The sequence below is a fragment of the Podarcis pityusensis genome (genome assembly GCF_964106645.2).
Source record: "Podarcis pityusensis genome assembly, chromosome: Z".
NCBI lineage: Eukaryota > Metazoa > Chordata > Lepidosauria > Squamata > Lacertidae > Podarcis > Podarcis pityusensis.
In genome coordinates this window covers 10,477,822-10,496,680 of record NC_138044.1, presented here as the reverse complement: position 1 = coordinate 10,496,680, position 18,859 = coordinate 10,477,822, and the positions used below count along the sequence as shown (strand labels likewise).

The 18,859-nt window shown below is 45.0% G+C and overlaps 1 protein-coding gene across 2 annotated transcripts in view; it reads right to left on the bottom strand.

The window, feature by feature from the left end:
* The window catches only part of GSN (gelsolin), a 60,840-nt gene extending 44,976 nt beyond the window's left edge, over window positions 1–15,864 (bottom strand). Inside the window, exon 1 of one of the 2 annotated variants that reach the window (XM_080990716.1) lies at window positions 15,706–15,864. Coding sequence is in view for 1 of the 2 variants with exons in the window: in XM_080990715.1 (XP_080846841.1) it covers window positions 5,130–5,159 (30 nt within the window). In the remaining variant the exon portion in view is untranslated. Of the gene's footprint in view, window positions 1–5,129; window positions 5,169–15,705 lie in introns of those variants that run through there. The other variant, XM_080990715.1, reaches the window with a different exon arrangement.
* Window positions 15,865–18,859: the final 2,995 nt, after the last annotated feature.

Sequence of the window (18,859 nt, the reverse complement as noted above, 5' to 3'; positions counted from 1 at the left end):
GGTCTCTCACCTAGGAGCCAAGCCCATCCAGAAGCATTCAGCCTTGCAGGAGTGCCCTAATCCTCATCATCACACTCTGAAGGAACAACTTCGGTGCTTCCCCTTTGGGGCTGCACCACTGGAGAAGACCCACTAGCAATGGTGACCTCCAAATGAATTGCCTTCTCCCCTGAAGACCAGCCACTGCTGTGTCAAAGTTCATACTCAGCCTGGGCAGAAACAAGCTGGTTTAATCGAAGCTTGTAAATATTTATTTCAGAGTTTTTTATATCTCACCATTCTTGCAGAGATCGGCACACAGGGCAGTTTGCAACAAAACATAGCCACTTGCTTGGCTGGTTTATGGCGAGTGAGTCAATTATTCAGACACCCTGGCTGGGAAGCTGCTTATTTTGAGCTACAGTTAAGAAGTGTATGGGCTCACAGTTTAACTAAATGTTTCTTTTATTTCAAAGGAGAGGACACATATTTATTTTGGTGGAACTATTTTGCAATTTGATGTGCCTCCATGGCTGGAACCAGTATGCTTCCGAATACCAGTGGCTGGAAACCACAGGAGGGGAAAGGGCTGCTCTTGTGCTCAGGTTCTGTTTGCAGGCTTCCCACAGGCATCCGGCTGGCCACTGTGAGAACAGGATGGTGGGTTACATGGGCCATTTGTTTATCCAATTGGCTTTTCTTATGTTCTTATATGACAGTAATAGGATCTTTGGTGTACCCAGTGACCAGAAAAAACCTGCCTGGCCTGCTGTTAACACAGCAGCTTGATCTACAGAACCAAAACACACCTTTCCTTCAGAATGCACACTTATCTGAATTTTGCAATGCAATTCTGCAGCCAAATGTTTAGAAAAATGTAAATATTACAGGAAGGTGTGTGTCCAAATGAATATATTATGGAAAGCAACAAACAAAAATGCCTTATATTATGGGGAATTGCTTGGGGGTGTGGGTGGGTGTGCGCGCACACGCATTAGGAAAAAATTACACTAAAATACTGGGGAATTTTCACGAGGACTTTAAAAACAAACATGCACAACTGACGTGGCAACGTGGAGAACCAAACTGAAGACTGGACAAAGGAGAAACTGAGAGAAGCCAAAAATGACAGGTTCATTCTTTCCCCTTTTCAACACTATTAACTTATGGAATCCGCCAGATGGCCATGAGCTGAGATGTCATGACTTTAAAAACAAAAACAAACCAACCATGGACCTAAGACCCTATCAATAATGCTTAGTGCGAAAGTGGTGAAACCTCCACATACAGGGACAGTATAGCTTGATGAAGTAGAAGTTGGGGACAAATCCCTGGGGATGGGCATCAATCTTGTACCCAAAGGCATCAACCTAGCAAGTTTGGAAACTGGATGATAGATCCAGAAAAGCAATTCTTGTTTCTAAATTTTCTATTTAGCCCTTACTTGCTAAACCTTTGTTTTCCTTTGATTTGTCTTCTTCCACCTGCTGCTACTAGGTTATTCCCCCCCCCCTTTCAACTGGGACGCTGTTAAGCCACAAGAAAGCTCCTTGCCTCCAGTATCAACTCACAGGTTCTTTGAAGAAGAAGAAGTAATAGTTTCACTTCCACTGACTGCACTCAGGATGGCCAAGGGAGGTTGCGACACTGACCCAAGCCACGCCTCCCTCGCGTATAGCTCTGTTTCCAGTTAAGCTGAGCCTCAGGGGAAGTGACTGCGGTCATCCCCAACAATTGGGAAACTACAAGATGAAGCCCAAAGATGGTCAAGAGAGTGCTCTAATTCCTCCCCTTCTTTCTTCTGTATGATCTTGACTATTGATATCAGGGCCACTTGGCAGAAGCTGAAACTCCCCACAAGCAAATCACTGCCGTGTGGAAAACAGTGAATGGATCTTGTATGAGGCAGAGTCTGGCTTGGGGCAGACTAAGGTTGGTGGGCAGAGCACTGCTTGCCTAAATCGAACAGCCTCCACTGCCACAGGGGATGCGAACAAGTGATATTTCAAGGGAAATGGGTCTCCCATTACTGGCATTACTGAAGAGCCCCGTTTGATTTCCAGCATCTTCAGGTACGACTGGAAATATCCCCTGCCTGAAAACCCGGAGAGCCTTTGCTAGTCACTATAGACAGTACTGAGCTAGAAAGACTAATGGTCAGACTCGTTATAAGGCAGCTTCCTCTGTTTCTATGCCAAGCAGACAGAAATCAAGGTTTTAGCCCTTAAGGCACATATGAATGAATGAGCAAACTGTGCTCCTACTTCCTAAGCGCTTATATGCACTCAGCAAAATGGGCACATCTGCAATTCATAGCTTATTTACAAAAGCAACCCAGGGGATTTGCACCTCCAAATAGGGAACTCGCATGCAAGTCTATTGCCTTGAGTGAAGCAGCTTTTTGCGCTGATGACATACTTGGGAGTCTAGAAAGGAGACTGCTGAGTGGTGTGTGGGTGTGAGAGAGATTAAGTGTGGAGGACACGCCATCTGCGCAAGTGAGATCAAGACTGAAATCTTACTTTTATTAGCTGTGGCTACCTTCTCTACTTTAAAAATGTATCTAAAATTAGGGGTAATTGAGTTAGGAAGGCAAGAACTAGGTAGTGGTGTTGGTGCTGCATTCGACCCCTGCTTTAGCTATAGATTCATTGTATGCTGTTGAAACAAGTTGGCATCCAGCCTCTAGCTCTCCCTGTATGAAATGGGAACAAGAATTGCCAATTTCACATAGGGGATCATGAGCTCAAATACCATGAAGAATTGTACAGTTGTTTGCCATATACTTCCTGCCAACCTAGCAGTTCGAAAGCATGTCAAAGTGCAAGTAGATAAATAGGTACCACTCCAGTGGGAAGGTAAACGGTGCTTCCATACGCTGCTCTGGTTCACCAGAAGCGGCTTAGTTATGCTGGCCACATGACCCAGAAGCTGTACGCCGGCTCCCTCGGCCAATAAAGCGAGATGAGAGCCGCAACCCCAGAGTCGATCACGACTGGACCTAATGGTCAGGGGTCCCTTTACCTTTACCTTTGCCATATACTGCTCTCTAAATGGTAATTAGCAGTACAGTGGTTGTAAGCCATTGTTGTTGTTGTTGTTACTCACTTGCCCTTCACCATAAAGTCCCAAGGCACATTACCAAAACATAAAACATCAATACAAAATCAGTTAGAACAAGTTACCATTAGAAGAACATGATGGGTTCTTAAAACATGTATCTCAGTTGTCAAATGCCAGGGTAAAGAGATGTATCTTCAGCATGCAATGGAAGTTGCACAATGAAGATGCTCAGTGCACCTCCGTGGGAAGGGAATTCCATAAATTATGTTGAGATCATTTTTACAGCTGGTTCTGTCTTCTCTCATCCATGAGGAGGGCTCCAATAGAGGCTACGCAATTGCTGAGTCACATCTTCGAGTGGTGTGTTCTTGATACAAGTTGATGCACAGATTCTCTATGCGCTGCTGAATCATTTTTTAATAAGATGTACAGTAGCGTCTGGTTAGGGCTTGCATCCTTTTAAGGCTCCGAAATCCTATGCATATTCACTTAAACATTAAGCTGGTATCGATTCAGAAGACTAAATGTCTGTGTAATCATGATTCAAAATTAGGTTGCAGTTGTGCTTAGGAAGAATGCAGTCGTGCTTTTGCATACCATGTTGCAAGCCTGAGGCAAACTCATTTCAACTGAAATTTGATTTACGGGGCACACAAACAGGTTTAGCATGCCTGCGTTTTCCCCTCTAGTCAAAATTTCCAGTCCCGTTCAAACAAGCTCAGGCAGGACTGACATCACTTCCTTATCTCATTTCCCCTCCTTACCACATTCCTGCCTTTAGTCAGTATTACTGGGAATTTATTTACCTGTGCCAGGGTCTTCTTGGTGGTGGCTCTCCATTTGCGGAATACCCTCCTCATTACGGACTTTTAGGAGAAAGTTTTAAACACTCCTGTTTACCTAGGCATTTGATGGCTGAAAGACACTGGTCCTGACAACCCTGAAATCACTGGCTGAGAGAATATTGTTAACTGTTTTAACACTATTTTTAATATTATTATTATTATTACTGACATGTTTGCTGCACTGGGCTCCTTCCGGATGAAGGGCAGGATATAAACATAAACATAATAATAATAATAATAATAATAATAATAATAATAATGGTAGGATAATCCCTGTTCTTATTCAGCAGGGTTGGCTCCAATAGCCAACATGTTTGGAAGCTCCAACTGGAACAGAATTCTACCAACCGAGATTCAGCAGGCACCTTTGGTTCCAACTTTTAAATGCCTGATTAAAAACTCTTCTATTCTGTCAGATTTGTGCAGGCCATTAAGAGTACATATTTCCATAATAATTATCTGGTTTCGGATTGTAATTTTTTATATGGTTTTTACTATATGGCTTTAATGATTGTTGTAAACTGCTCCGATATTCTTAATGAACAGCAGTAACATACCCCCGGGAAACATCTGTCCTGGGAAAACCAGGGCATCCTGTTTTTTCACTTGTGCACAGCGGCTATTTTGGGTGACCTGAGAAAAGTGCTTCTTCCGGGGCTTTGATCTCATGCAGGTCATGTGACTCACCTGGGCATGTGGCCTGGAAGATGTGCATCCTGGTTTTGGGCCTGGACACATTGGAGGATATGGAGCAAATACATGTATTTACAAATAAAATTAAAATGTTGCAATTCCCTTGCACAAGACAAAAACCCAGAGGGGTAGGGTGCCGGGGCAGATGGTCAGCCCCAGCTGTCCCAGTCCTGTATGTATGGGGCAGAGAAGAGAGGGGACTACCACAGATCTCTTGCCTGGGGCCCAGGATGGTACCAGCATACATCTCCCCACCTCCCTTACCACATTGTTTCTTTGAATAAGAAATTCCCTCCCTCTCCCCAGGCATGCCCAAGGACAAAGTGTTCAATCATGCATATAAGTAGGTTTTGAAAATTGGAGGAGGGGGGAGAGAAATTTAGATGACCAGGGAAGGGAGACAAAGTACAACTGCATAGAAAGGGGGCGAAGTTGGGAGTGGAAGTTGGAGAGTCTGTGGTTAGCAAAAGATTTATTCATAACATCCAAAAAATAAAAAAGCAAGTTAACATTCCAAGCAGCTTATTTAAAGTAGGTCTTGCATCCTACCTTGGCGTCTTTGACACAAGTCATCCCCATAACTTTTTTTAAAAAAATAACACTCCCTAGGAAACATTTTAAATAAAGTTTAAGTCGCTACATTTTTAATTTGATTTATTTTCTCTTGCAGATTTCTACATTATTTACTAACAGTAGTCTACAATGTTTTCAAAACTGAGACACATATCTAAACCAAACATGCATTTGGGCTTCTATTTCTGATATGTATATATAGTCTCTTTCCCTCTTTCCCTCTCTCTCTCTCTCTCTCTCTCTCTCTCTCTCTCTCTCTCTTTCTCAGAGAGCAGGCCAAATTCTGGTAGTGTAGCAGTGGAGAACCTTTTGTTTCCTTAGCCCAAGGGCCACACTCCCTTCTGGGCAACCTTCCAGGGCTCACATGCCAGTGATGGGTAGAGCCAGAGGCAAAAGTGGTCAAAGCAACAAATGTAAATTTAACCTTTGTACAGCAGGTGAGTTTCTGCCCATACTTTCACACGTCCTCTCTCTCCTCCATCCAAACAAGCAAGAAGCATTATTGGAGATCAAGGACATATTCCATCTAGGCAAAAACACTTGGGGCAGAGCATGGCCTGGGAAGTATTCCAAGGGCCAGGCACAGAGGACTGGAGGGCCACTCCCCCCCCATTTGAATTTGCCCATCTCCATCCCACCAGCAGAAGACCAATTAAGTCCTACTCAGTGAAGACTCACTTAAATTAAGGAATCTAATAGGAATTCCAACGAATTCTAACAGTAATATCCATTATTTTCAGCAGGTCTGCTCTGAATATGACTAGCATGGAAACAACCCCAGTGATTTATAATGCACAGAGCCTCATTTTGTGAGCGTACAGACTGGGTCCCAAAGACAGCTTTCATAAACGCGCTTATAGGTAAAAGGAAAAAAATCCCAAGCTTATAGCCCTAATCTAAAAGTACATTCAAGTAACTCCCTTTGTGTTCCTGGCATTCAAGTGCTTTTGGGCTATTTTTACCAGCTTTTGGCAGACAGCCAGAACTGGTCATAAAACCAGTAGGAAACAAGGATTTGCCATTCATCTCATCATCAGCTGTTCCGCCCTCTGGTCAGCTGATGGCACACCAAGAAGAGGAGGCAAAGCAAAGGCAACTGAGGAGAGAGGGAAAAACCATCGGCAAAGAAAAATAAATGCTTCTCTTTATGCAACTTTAACTGCAGCCCTGCAGATTTCTATTCCTCTAGAACAGCTTCCCCAAAACATTTGATAATGCAGGGAAGTGGTGTGTGTGTGTGTGTGTGTGGAGAGAGTCCTAGATTAAAATTGGAAACATACTTTGCTTGACACCCGATCTATCTTTTTGAGTATATATGACAATGCAGCTGCGTAGATTTATAAATTCACTTGACAATGCAATCCTATGCGTGATTACTCAGAAGTTAAGTCCTACTGTGTTCTTTGGGGTTTGCTTCCAGAAAGAAACATTGACAGAGTGATGCTAGGCATGCTTACTCAAAAACATGCATGATTTTAATAAGATTTAACTAAGAGTGCACAGAACTGCATCCTTGTAGCTTAATCCTGCACATGGCTATGAAGAAGTAAATCCTGTCAAGTTCAATATGCTTGATGCTTAGGAAGGACTGCAGCCTTAATTGACTAAAAAGGTTATCCAATTATTATTTTTAATACAAGTGCTTACAAAGAATGCATATTATCATTAATAATTTGACTGAAATCCATATGAATAATAGAGCAAGGGTCCCTTGAGACATCGTTTTGATTGTACATTCATGATGTGAAGGGTACTTTATCATATTGGGGCAGTTAAACATCACTCCACTGTTTCTGCTTGGCAAATGTTTTGGGGCAGACATACTGCTTTTTTTCCAATCGGTGCATGTCCCGTAACTTCCTGCTGAAATCCATTTATACCACCAATGCTCCAGTATTACTACTACTACTACTACTACTACTATTATTTATTATTATTTCTACCCCACCTATCTGGCTGGGTTTCCCCAGCCACTCTGGGCACCTTCCAACAAAAGATTAAAAATAGATTAAAACATCTGTCATTAAAAACTTCCCTAAACAGGGCTGCCTTCAGATGTCTTCCAAATGCCATATAGTTGTTTATTTCTTTGACATCTGATGGGAGGGCGTTCCACAGGGTGGGCGCCACTACTGAGAAGGCCCTCTGCCTGCTTCCCTGCAACTTCACTTCTCACAGGTTTCCTGGGGGAACGCAGGGGTACGCATACTCCTAAACATTTTGTGAATATTTGTACTTCTGTCTATTTACTGTATTTATTTTTCCCAATTTGAACTATAAAATGGTGATTTTCTTGAGTTTATTAGAAAAAAAACCACTGCTATTACCTTGGCAACCCAGAAATGTGCCCTGACACAATGAGAGGCTGCAACCCTGGGTTTTCAAAGATGAACACTCTAGCTTAAGCACTTTTGGTTGCAAAGAAAGCAGGTCATATTATAGGCTGCCCAAAAATATGAGAGGAATGGAACAGCGAGCCTGACAGCAACCTCACTCTTTAATCTTGTAAACCACAAAATATTCTCAAAGTAACTCTGATATTTTTTCCCCTGCCCTCATATGAAGAAATATTTCATCCCCTTCCTGTAACCAGGCATGCAGTCTGATGCATCTCAGAGCTTGGAATAATGGAACAGCTACCAGGCTTAGTGTTTGATCGGGTGTGCCTGTTTCTCTCTCCCCACCCCCACCCCGTCTGGAATAATTGCACCTCATCCCATCCCTATGGTGATGACTCTAGCATCTGCACACTGCAATTACTTCCAGCGTAAACACTGCCAAAGGGCTTTTGGGCCCTACCTCCCACAGAACATCATTTCCTCCCTATGTCTGTGCCCACTGGCTTTGAGATATGGAGCAGTTGTGTTCAGAATCCAGCTGTTAAAAGGGGTGAGACTGGCTGTCACTCAATGGAGATTGGTCCACTGGGGCAAACGGGGCACTGCCCCACCAACTGTCTGGCCCCACACTGCCCTTCTTACTTGCAACCAGTTTAGGGAGTGGCACTGGCCGTCAGCTTCCACCTTCTCTTCAGGCTCAGAGGAGGGCAGAACTCTCAGTTTTAACTATGATTTAGCATATCAGCTCCAGATATTGGAGGGAACTTGGGGAAGAATCTGCCTCCTCACTGTAGGAAGTCCAGGGGGTTCTTGTGTGCGAGCTCCCAGGCTGGTGAGTTGAGCCTTGGCAGATGCCCAACTATGCTAAACCTTGACGTTCCATGTAGCAAAATCCTCTGCCTGAGATGATAGCACACTCCCAAATGACTGGATTTTAACAACTGTCTAATTTCATGTTCTTTTCTAAGAGGGAAGTTTTGATTTCTGTAGGCTTGTGTTTTCCTGTCTCTCCCATTAACAGTGGCTGGTGATTTCAGCCTGCCAGTGATCAGGAACCCCCTTCTATAATAAGCCTTGAGGTGGGTGGGGTGCAAATTACAAGCAGCAGTGACTCATATTCTCTCTCTCTCTCTCCTTCCTCTTCTTGAGGATTTGGCTGGATAGGACTCATAGCTCCTGTAGCAGCTAGAAAGAAAAGTCTCCTGAAATTTTGCAGGGCTGCCAGGGGAACTAGCCCTGCAAACATTTAAGAGAAGACTGAATGGGTTCCTACTGACGATGTTTTCATATATTTGAATAAAAGGGGGTTGGACTGTATGATCTTTTGGGTCTCAATCCAATCCCCTCCCCCAAATGAAAAGTCATTGGTGTAATGAGAGAAACTGGATACCTGGTGTAATTACACACACACACACACACACACACACACACACATACACGTACATCTACACATCCTATGGAACATGTTTCTCTTCACTAAATTCACAAAGCAGTTTAAGCCCAAACACTCAAATGTATGTGATCACAAGGACTAGACAGGGGTCAGCAAACCTTTTCAGCAGGGGGCCGGTCCACTGTCCCTCAGACCTTGTGGGGGGCCAGACTATATTTGGGGGGACGAACAAATTCCTATGCCCCACAAATAACCCGGAGATGCATTTTAAATAAAAGGGCACATTCTACTCATGTAAAAATACGCTGTTTCCCAGACCATCCACGGGCCGGATTTAGAAGGCAATTGGGATGGATCCGGGCTCCGGGCCTTAGTTTGCCTACCCATGGACTAGAATCACATTCCTGTATGTGAAGCTTCTGAGCATCTGCAGCAACAGATGTCACTCAAGAGCCACCAATCTATTTAGGTTATGGGCACAATTTGATTTTTGAGCAAATACTGTGAACACTCCCTCCCCTCCACCGGTCACTTCTTTCTCTCCTGCCTTGCACCCCAGCCCTGGTGATAGACAGACAAGAGAAAACGTGTGTGTGCACATGCTATGTTGCTTTTGCATCGGACATAAAAGTTGGATCCAGCAGACATAACAATGCCTTCAAAACTGCATAGAGTGGAAAGAGGAAGTGGGAAAGAGAGTCATTCTTCCAACTTCCTCCTGCCGCTCTATATACCTTTGGAAGGAGAAAAAGGAAAGTACTGAACTTCACATCAAAGAGGCAGTGGGGATTCCCACTGTGCCCATGGGAACACTGGTGATTTCTACAGTAGCTTCTAATTTATAGTTAGTAAAGGTAAAGGGACCCCTGACCATTAGAGCCAGTCGTGACCGACTCTGGGGTTGCGGCGCTCATCTCGCTTTATTGGCCGAGGGAGCTGGCGTACAGCTTCCGGGTCATGTGGCCAGCATGACTAAGCCGCTTCTGGCAGAGCAGTGAACAGAAACGCCATTTACCTTCCCGCCAGAGTGGTACCTATTTATCTACTTGCACTTTGTGCTTTCGAACTGCTAGGTTGGCAGGAGCAGGGACCGAGCAATGGGAGCTCACCCCATCGCGGGGATTTGAACCGCCAACCTTCTGATCGGCAAGTCCTAGGCTCTGTGGTTTCTGTATCTATTTGAGCCATGGACCATGGCGTTCCTTGTTTCTTTTTTAAGAGTTTATTTTCGTATTTTGCTGTGTGCATGCAGAGGGGGAGTCTGTTGGTGTGGATACAGTGCTACTCCACGCCAGGCACCATCAGGATTCACTTGTGCAACAGACCTCAGGACTGGACTTGCAAATGGATTTCAAACACAAAACTCCTGTTGCACTTTGGGTTGGGACAACTGCACAGAATAAGAGGCGGGCAATACTGCAGCTGTCATGGCCACCAGTTGCTGGCTCCCTGCTTTTCTCCAATCAGAACCTGAATAAAGCCCATTTCCATCAGTGTGTTCATGTAGTAGTGAGGGCTACATGTAGGGAGCTCCTTCAGATAAAGCAGCAATTGTGCTGGCCTTTGGCTGAGTGGGGAATGGGAGAATTAGCTCAAGCCCGCTCCCATACTCCTGACTGGTCTTATTACCAGTGGTGTCTGGTGCCCTTTGGGCAGACAGCAAGAGGCCAATGGTAGGCAGAGCCAGAGTCAATGGCAAGCAGAGCATTCATCTTCCTCCCTAAAGAGTTCTACAAGGGGCAACACTGAGCATAAGGATGAGGAAGCTGGCAGCCAGGCCACTGTCTGCACTAGATGTACGGTATTTTTCGCTCTATAAGACGCACCAGACCACAAGACGCACCTAGTTTTTGGAGGAGGAAAACAAGAAAAAAAATATTCTGAATCTCAGAAGCCAGAACAGCAAGAGGGATCGCTGCACAGTGAAAGCAGCAATCCCTTTTGCTGTTCTGGCTTCTGAGATAGCTGCGCAGCCTGCATTCGCTCCGTAAGATGCACACACATTTCCCCTTACTTTTTAGGAGGGAAAAAGTGAGTCTTATAGAGCAAAAAAGTAGGAAGGCAGGTAGGTGGGAGTTTACTGAGGATAGACTGAGGTTGGTGGGGCACTGCCCCATTCACTCCAATGCACTACTTTCCACTGACTATGACCGCTTTTTACCAAGTTATTTCTTGTGTGCAGTCTGGCAGCTGGATCAGGAAGAGGAGCCACAGTGATCACACACATTTGGGCATCCAGAGACGGATGTATAGAAGAAAACTTCCATGCGCGTATGGCCACCAGCTTGATCAGACTGGTTATTTCAATGTCTTGCACTGGATTTCATGCTGTCCTTAAATGCACAGCAGCAGCAGAAGAGGTTGCAGGTTTACTTAAAAAAGAGAGGTATCCAGTTGCTATTTAGCCTTGTGGCAGCCATAAAACACACATTTTTGCACAAATTATCAGCATTGAATTAACTTTGGGAAGTCATTAATTCACAAAACCTTCCCTTCCAGAAAGGTGTGGCACCCCAGACTGTGTCTCCGCTTTCAGCTCGCATTTTTTAAAAAGCTTTCTGTGAGTTCTTAATTTAGAAGTTCCCCCAACTTTTGCTGCTTTGTATTCAAAGCCCCCCTTTCTAATACTGAATATAGCAGAGTTATTATCGATCTTTGGGGATTCAGAGATCCACTTTTAGGGAAGTGACTGGGAACCTAGAGCCCTTGGGTCTCTCCCCAGACCACATGCCTTCCTCAGTCACACTCCCCCCCCCCACTGGCCCTGCTTCACATTCTGCTTGGGTGCTTTTGAAAGTGTCATTGGAACTCTGCAAATGCCCCTTGCTTGCCTGGATGGAAGACAGAGAGGGGTGCATGAACATGCATAAAACTAATATACTTGTAAAAAGGCAAAATTTGCATCCATTGCTCTGTCCACGTTTTCCTCTGGTCTTTCCCATTACTGGCATGTCACCCCCCTCCCAGAATGAGAAAGGGAGTGGAAGGAGGCAAGGAAGATTATACTCATGGGTGTCTGTTGGAGTGGGCAAGGGGGGCAATTGCTCCCCCAATCCCCATGTATATGCCAGAATCCCTAAATTCCTAGCTAGCTGGCTTTTCTATTTTTAATGTAAATTTCCAGCAGTAAAACCTGAGATATGAGGCAAAACATACAGGTGAAACTCTCCTTATTTCTTTTGCACAAAATTAGCCAGCTACTCAGTGATGGCTGGCGCCCATTGTGACTGGTGGGCCAGAAGGCTGGAAGCCCAAACATTAGCCAGTGCCAAAGCCAATGACAGGCAAAGTCAACTCATCTTAGCTTTGTCCTCATCCTCTTTCCCATTGAGCTTTGCAAATGGGGAGGAAGTGGTGGTGGTGGTGGAAGAGGAAGTTGACAGCCAATGCCACTCCCTGGACTGGTTCTTATCAGGAAGGAGGGCAGTGAGTGGGGAGGGGGCAGCTGAGAGCGGACCAAGGTTGGTAGAGCACTGCCCCATTAGCCTGAATGGGTCAACCTCCACTCCAGCTACTATCTCAACAGTGTATTCAGCTGGTGAATTAAGTCGGAACAATGAGTGACATTTAAGAAAGCGGATCTGGCTAGCTAGGGTGAAACACCCATTGTCTTCTACACTCTAGAGAAGGAACTTCTTGGTTTGCTTTTGAGGCTTTTATGCTCATCTCCCGTGCTGGAAAAGTGATCACTGCCCTGTACAAAACAGTTCAAGTATCCAGGATTTTTTTGGGGGGGAGGTAACGGCTGTAATTGGGGGGGTATAGTTCGAAAACAAAGGAGTAGCGAAACAACAACCGGAGTTCATGATATTTCAAACTCAGGTGTTCTTTCATACAAAAAAATGTGATCCCTCCCCCATTTATCAAATGACCCTGCCAGCATGTCAATGCAGACAGAATTTTCCATTATTATACCTATATTACATAGGGCAAGGCTGTGGCTATAGTGCATGGGTAATGTCAGCATAGCACAACACAGCGTTGTTGTACCCAGTTTGGATGATTTGTTTAATGTAATATCTGTACCCTGCTTTTCCAACAACAAGGATGAGCTCAAAGTGGCTCACAATAAAAACATCAAGACACTAACAAACATGACAACCCCTGTAGTATCAAAAACACAAGAGCATAGGAAGATTAATAATAATAATAATAATAATAATAATAATAATAATAATACAATTCAGTACAAACTAAGCTGTTAAGATGATGATCCCACAAATGCCCATACATTGAGTTCTCTGGTCTTTTCAGACCTAAGACACTTTTTCATCCCCAAGCAAAACTTATGCGTTACACCTTCTAAAAATAAGGAAAGTGTGATTTTGTTTTTCAAAGAACAAGTTCTTGGGGGGGAAAGTTTTTCCTCTTTTTAAAAAAGAATGAGTGCTTTTTTTGGCTATGCAAATTCACACAGTCAATTCATTGACTAAAACTAAGCTCTTTACCCTGGCTTTTGACACCCAGGCTGCATATTTTCAGCACCTGCCTTATTTCTGTGATTGTAAGTTGTTTTAAACTGTTTTTAAAATTGTGCTTTAATTGTTGTAACCTGTCCTGAGCATAATAATAAATGACTCATCTAAGCTTTCTTTAACTGTGACAGCTGTATCAGAATGTATTCTTCTACACAAGTATTTATTTTCTTACTGAATGTGTGTGTGTGGGGGGGGTTACCTGCCTTTCAACCAGATTATTTTCAAGGTGAGTAAATAAAAATTAAGGAACTTGGATAGAGGACATCTATATTTGAATCTGGACATCCAGTTTCTTCTCCCTCCCTCCTCCCTCTTTCTTTTCTTAAAAAGAAGGATAGTAGTAGGAAGGGTAGGAAAGGACACAAGACAGAACACAAGAAAGACCTGCTGCACCATGACAGTGGCTCATCTAGTCCATCACCCTGTTCTCACAGTGGCCAAACAGATGTTTCTGGGAAGCCTGCAAGCAGGACCTGAATGCAATAGCACACTCCCTACTTCCAGTTCCTAGCAACTGGCATTTAGAAGCTGACTGCGTCCCAACAGTGGAGGCTGAACACAGCCATCTTGGCTAGCAGCCATCAACAGCCTTATCCTCCATGCATCTATCTATTCTAAGGGTTCCCAAACTCTTGTCTGCAAGGTTTGCTCAGGAGCTCCCCAACGTGATTCTGGTTTTGCAGGTTGAAGACAGGAGATGGAACACCCACCGCATTACATATTCACACCAACTTTTACAGTGGTACCTTGGGTTACAGACGCTTCTGGTTACACATGCTTCAGGTTACAGACTCTGCTAACCCAGAAATAGTACCTTGGGTTAAGAACTTTGCTTCAGGATGAGAACAGAAATTGTGCTCCGGCGGCCCAGCAGCAGCAGGAGGCCCCATTAGCTAAAGTGGTGCTTCAGGTTAAGAACAGTTTCAGGTTAAGAACGGACCTCCGGAATGAATTAAGTACTTAACCCGAGGTACCACTTTACATGAAATTTTTACTGCTTCTTCTGTTTCTTGCATTTTATTTTATTGTATTGCAATTGGAATTCCATAAAATGCAGCAAAATAGCAGTGTGAAGGGAATAAAAGAAGAAGATAATTTGGCATCTAGCCCAACACATTGCAACTGCTATAATGGGCAGAAAATTCATTAAGTGGTCCACCAAGACCCTCCGTGATTTTTAAGTGATGAGGGAATAATTTGGGAACTACTGGTCTAATCCTCTTTTAAAGCTACCCATGTTGGTGGCCATCACTTTTTCCAGTGGGAGTGAGTTCCATAGTTTAACTATGTGCTTTGTGAAGAAGGACTTCCTTTCATCTGTCCTGAACTCAGCTTCATTGCTGAGAGTGCTACGAGAGCTGGAGGGAAACTTTTCTGTGTCTACATTCTCCACACCACGCATCATTTTATAAACTTCTATCATGTCGCCTCTTCTCTAAACTTAAAGGTCCCCAGTGCTTCACTGGACAGCCCTTGGTTCTCGTATGAGGAGAAAGGAAGAATAACTTTACTTCCTTCCTTCTTGTGGCGAAGTCTTGTGTGAGGGAGATAAAAAGAAACAGAAAGGAGGAGGAGAAAGAAAAGAAAAGAAAAGAAAATGTTTTGGTGCAATTCTGAGTCCAGCACGGAAGACCAAGAATCTCTACACTACATCAAAGAGCAACTTGTATCCTACGGGCTCAAACCTCAGAGGGAGCGATTTGATTGGCCGCTCCTCCTAGCCTTCCAGCACCCTTTTGACAGTCCCAGATTCTTTCACAGAAGCCTCAACAAGTGTTGCAGATAAGCTAAGGAGCTGCGTGTGATGAAGGAGCAGGTGACCCAGCTGTGTGTGTGAGAGAGAGACCCATATCAAGAGAGTGCTAAACTGGAAATCCTGCAAACAACGACCATCCCAATCCATGTATCACCCCCCCCCCCACAAAGCGTATAGCGCACACACCCCCGCCCTCCACTCTGCCTTTTCCCTGCTTAGTACACGCCGACTCCCTAAACTTCTGGTTCTCGCGGACCATGGGAGTCCGCGAAAACTTCTATACCGCAATAAATCTGTTCGCTTTTAAGGGGCTCTTTGGTCAAAGCCTTGATGATTTCTTCCAAGTTGCGGATCCAGCTCGAACCTGAACCCAAGCCCCCCAAAGTAGCAAGATCGCGCCCCCAACCCACATAATTCCCACCCCATCAAGAGCATCTCCCAGACCCGGAGGGGAGGGACCGACACGTCAGATCGCCCGGAGGAGGGGAAAGGAGGAGGAGGGGGACCCCAAACCCGGATCTGTTGCGCTCGTCTCCGCCCCCTCCCTCTCTTTCTCCCTTCCAAGCGGCCTGCTCAGGGGTCTTACCTGGGGTTGCAATGGAAAAGCAAAAAGGAGCTCAAGCTGATTCCAACCCACCGAAGTAAGATACGAGTGGGCCGGTCCGAACTGAGCTCAGCTGAGAGGAAGAAGAGAAGAAGAAAAGAGGGAGCGAGGGAGGGAGGAAAGGAGCGCTGGGCAGGGCTGGGAGGGGCAGGGCATCTTCCGCCTCCTCTGCCTCTGTGCGCCCCGCCCAGCGCATTGAAGACCCACAGGCCACTCAGAAGCGCTTAGGGGTGGAGCATTTTGGTGTTGCGGAGAGCTGGTCCTGAGCGTCCGGTAGCTGATCTTTCGGAAGGGGCATGTGGGCGGGAGAGACGTGGCGACGAGAGAGCCCTGAGAGTCAGAGCCGTCTAGTCCAGCAAAGCGTCTCCCGTTCCCCACCCACTCCGCTCCGGAACTCAGTAATAATAATTTATTATTTATACCCCGCCCATCTGGCTGGGTTTCCCCAGCCACTCTGAGCGGCTTCCAACAAAACACTAAAATACAATAACCTATTGAACATTAAAAGTTTCCCTAAACAGGGCTGCCTTCAGATGCCTTCTGAAAGTTTGGTAGTTATTTTTCTCTTTGACATCTGGTGGGAGGGTATTCCACAGGACAGGTGCCACCACTTAGAAGGCCCTCTGCCTGGTTCCCTGTAACTTGGCTTCTCGCAGTGAGGTAACCGCCAGAAGGCCCTTGGCACTAGACCTCAGTGTCTGGGCAGAACGATGGAGGTGGAGACGCTCCTTCAGACTAGCTTTGATGATCCCTTGGGTCCCCTCCTACTCAATTTCAATGATTCTGGTCTTTGGGTGGCCTAGAGGGGCAGAGCATGTGCTTTGCATGCAGAAGGTCCCAGGTTCAATCCCTGGCCTTGGGCTGGAAACTAGCCATCCCTGAAACCCTAAGAAAAGCAGCTGCCACTCACCTGTAGACAATACTGAGCACGATGGGATCACTGGTGTGACTCAGTAGGGCAGCTTTCTGTGTTCCTCCTTTTTTCTTTTGTCCAAGTGTCCAGTACAAAGGTAGACAGCCTCTGACTGTGGAGGTTCCATTTAGCATCCCTATTTATACTAACAGCAAACTCGGTTCTCCAGAGGTGGTTCCTTATGTAGCCAAACCAGCATCATACATGTACAAAAGGGAGGTACATGGCGCATGGCACTCAGCAGCTGGTGTGTCCTCAACTGAGTTAATTGGGCCTTCCAAGTAAGAATGGAACTGCCTGTGCCCATTTACTAGGGAGAATAAGTACCACCAGCTCAGCTGGGTGTACAGTACTTCTGAGGGAAATGTGCTACCTTATTAAAGGCAAGAAATTTTTATTTATTATTTATGTGTTTATTACAATTTTGACCCAGGATCTGATTGGTGCACCTCTCTCAGAATAGTCATGCAAACATCTGTTTTCTTGGGGTGAGGAATCTCTTGCAGACAGCTTTGAGACAAATTGGATGTGGCGTTGGCACAGTTCACTATCTTGCTGCACTATCTTTTTTCAGATTGCAGGACATGGGACAGAATGGCTAGCAGCAGAGGGCAGAAATCCAGCTGGTGTAAGGTCTCCCAGTGCAGGTTCCCCAGGAGAAGCTCTGGCTGTTGAAGGGAGAGGCGCTGTTCTAGACAAAATAGTTGGCAACCCTTCCATGTGATAAAAGAAATGTCTAAAATAGTTTGTATGCTTATGTATAGGAGTAGGCCATAATTAGAAGTGGGTTGAAAATAAATCTGCCACTTTCATAATTCCTAGAATGCTGAGCATATACAGTACCTTTAAACCATAGTTTAATTTAAGTGTGATGTGCAACCCACTATGTTGGCAGCAAAGGTGTGGTGTTGTTTTTAAATCATTTGGAATATTTTGGATACTGAACCACATGATTTGAGTTCTGGGGCATGAACTGCGGACACATTCTCATTACAGTGGTACCTCAGGTTAAGTACTTAATTCGTTCCAGAGGTCCGTTCTTAACCTGAAACTGTTCTTAACCTGAAGCACCACTCTAGCTAATGGGGCCTCCTGCTGCTGCTGCTGCTGCGCTGCCGGAGCACGATATCTGTTCTCATCCTGAAGCAAAGTTCTTAACCTGAAGTAATATTTCTGGGTTAGCGGAGGCTGTAAACTGAAGCGTATGTAACCTGAAGCGTATGTAACCCGAGATACCACTGTACTATGTATTAAATACCTTTATGATCTCAAGAATCCTCATCACAAATAGGCCCAGTTTGCTGCAGCTAAGCTGGTCCAGATCTGGTCCATGCATGAATGTTGGTTAATCTGGAACTGCAAAAAGAGCAGAGAGGTTTCTTGCATCTTTAATACAAACAGATATATTATGTCTTAAGTTTTAGTGGACTGGAAGAAAACAATTTATCAGATCCATTAAGCATTAATCTCTCCTCTCCTCTCCCCTAAAGACAGTGGGATAGTGTGGCATAGTGGTTGTACCAGCACCTTGGGGACCAAGGTTCATATCACTACTCTGCTATAAAGCTCATTAGGTAAGCTTATACTGTACCAATCATCATCTAACCTTCCTCACAGGGTTGTTGTGAGGATAAAATGGGAAGGTGGAGAACCCTGTGTGCCACTGTAAGTTCACTGGAGGAAAGATGTGATATATATGTAATAAATATGTACTTATTAGATAAAGGGGGAGGAGGATGTGTTATGAGGTATATATCCACTTAACATGTGAACTCAATGTACGTATAGTTCTAAGAAGGGTACAATCTTTTGTGTAGAGCCAGGCTATTAAAAACACATGTATACCTTAGAAAAAGTTTGGTTTATCATACAGAAATGAAAAGAGACAGAATATACAGGTGCTGCTTCTGACAGCAAGGGTGCAAATATGCAGGCATCAAATAATCATTCAGTATAGACACTGTAGGACGCGGGTGGCGCTGTGGGTAAAACCTCAGTGCCTAGGACTTGCCGATCGCATGGTCAGCGGTTCGAATCCCCGTGGCGGGGTGAGCTCCCGTCGTTCGGTCCCAGCTCCTGCCCACCTAGCAGTTCGAAAGCACCCTTAAGTGCAAGTAGATAAATAGGTACCGCTTTATAGCGGGAAGGTAAACAGCATTTCCGTGTGCTGCTCTGGTGCCGGTTCGCCGGAGCAGCTTCGTCACGCTGGCCACGTGACCCGGA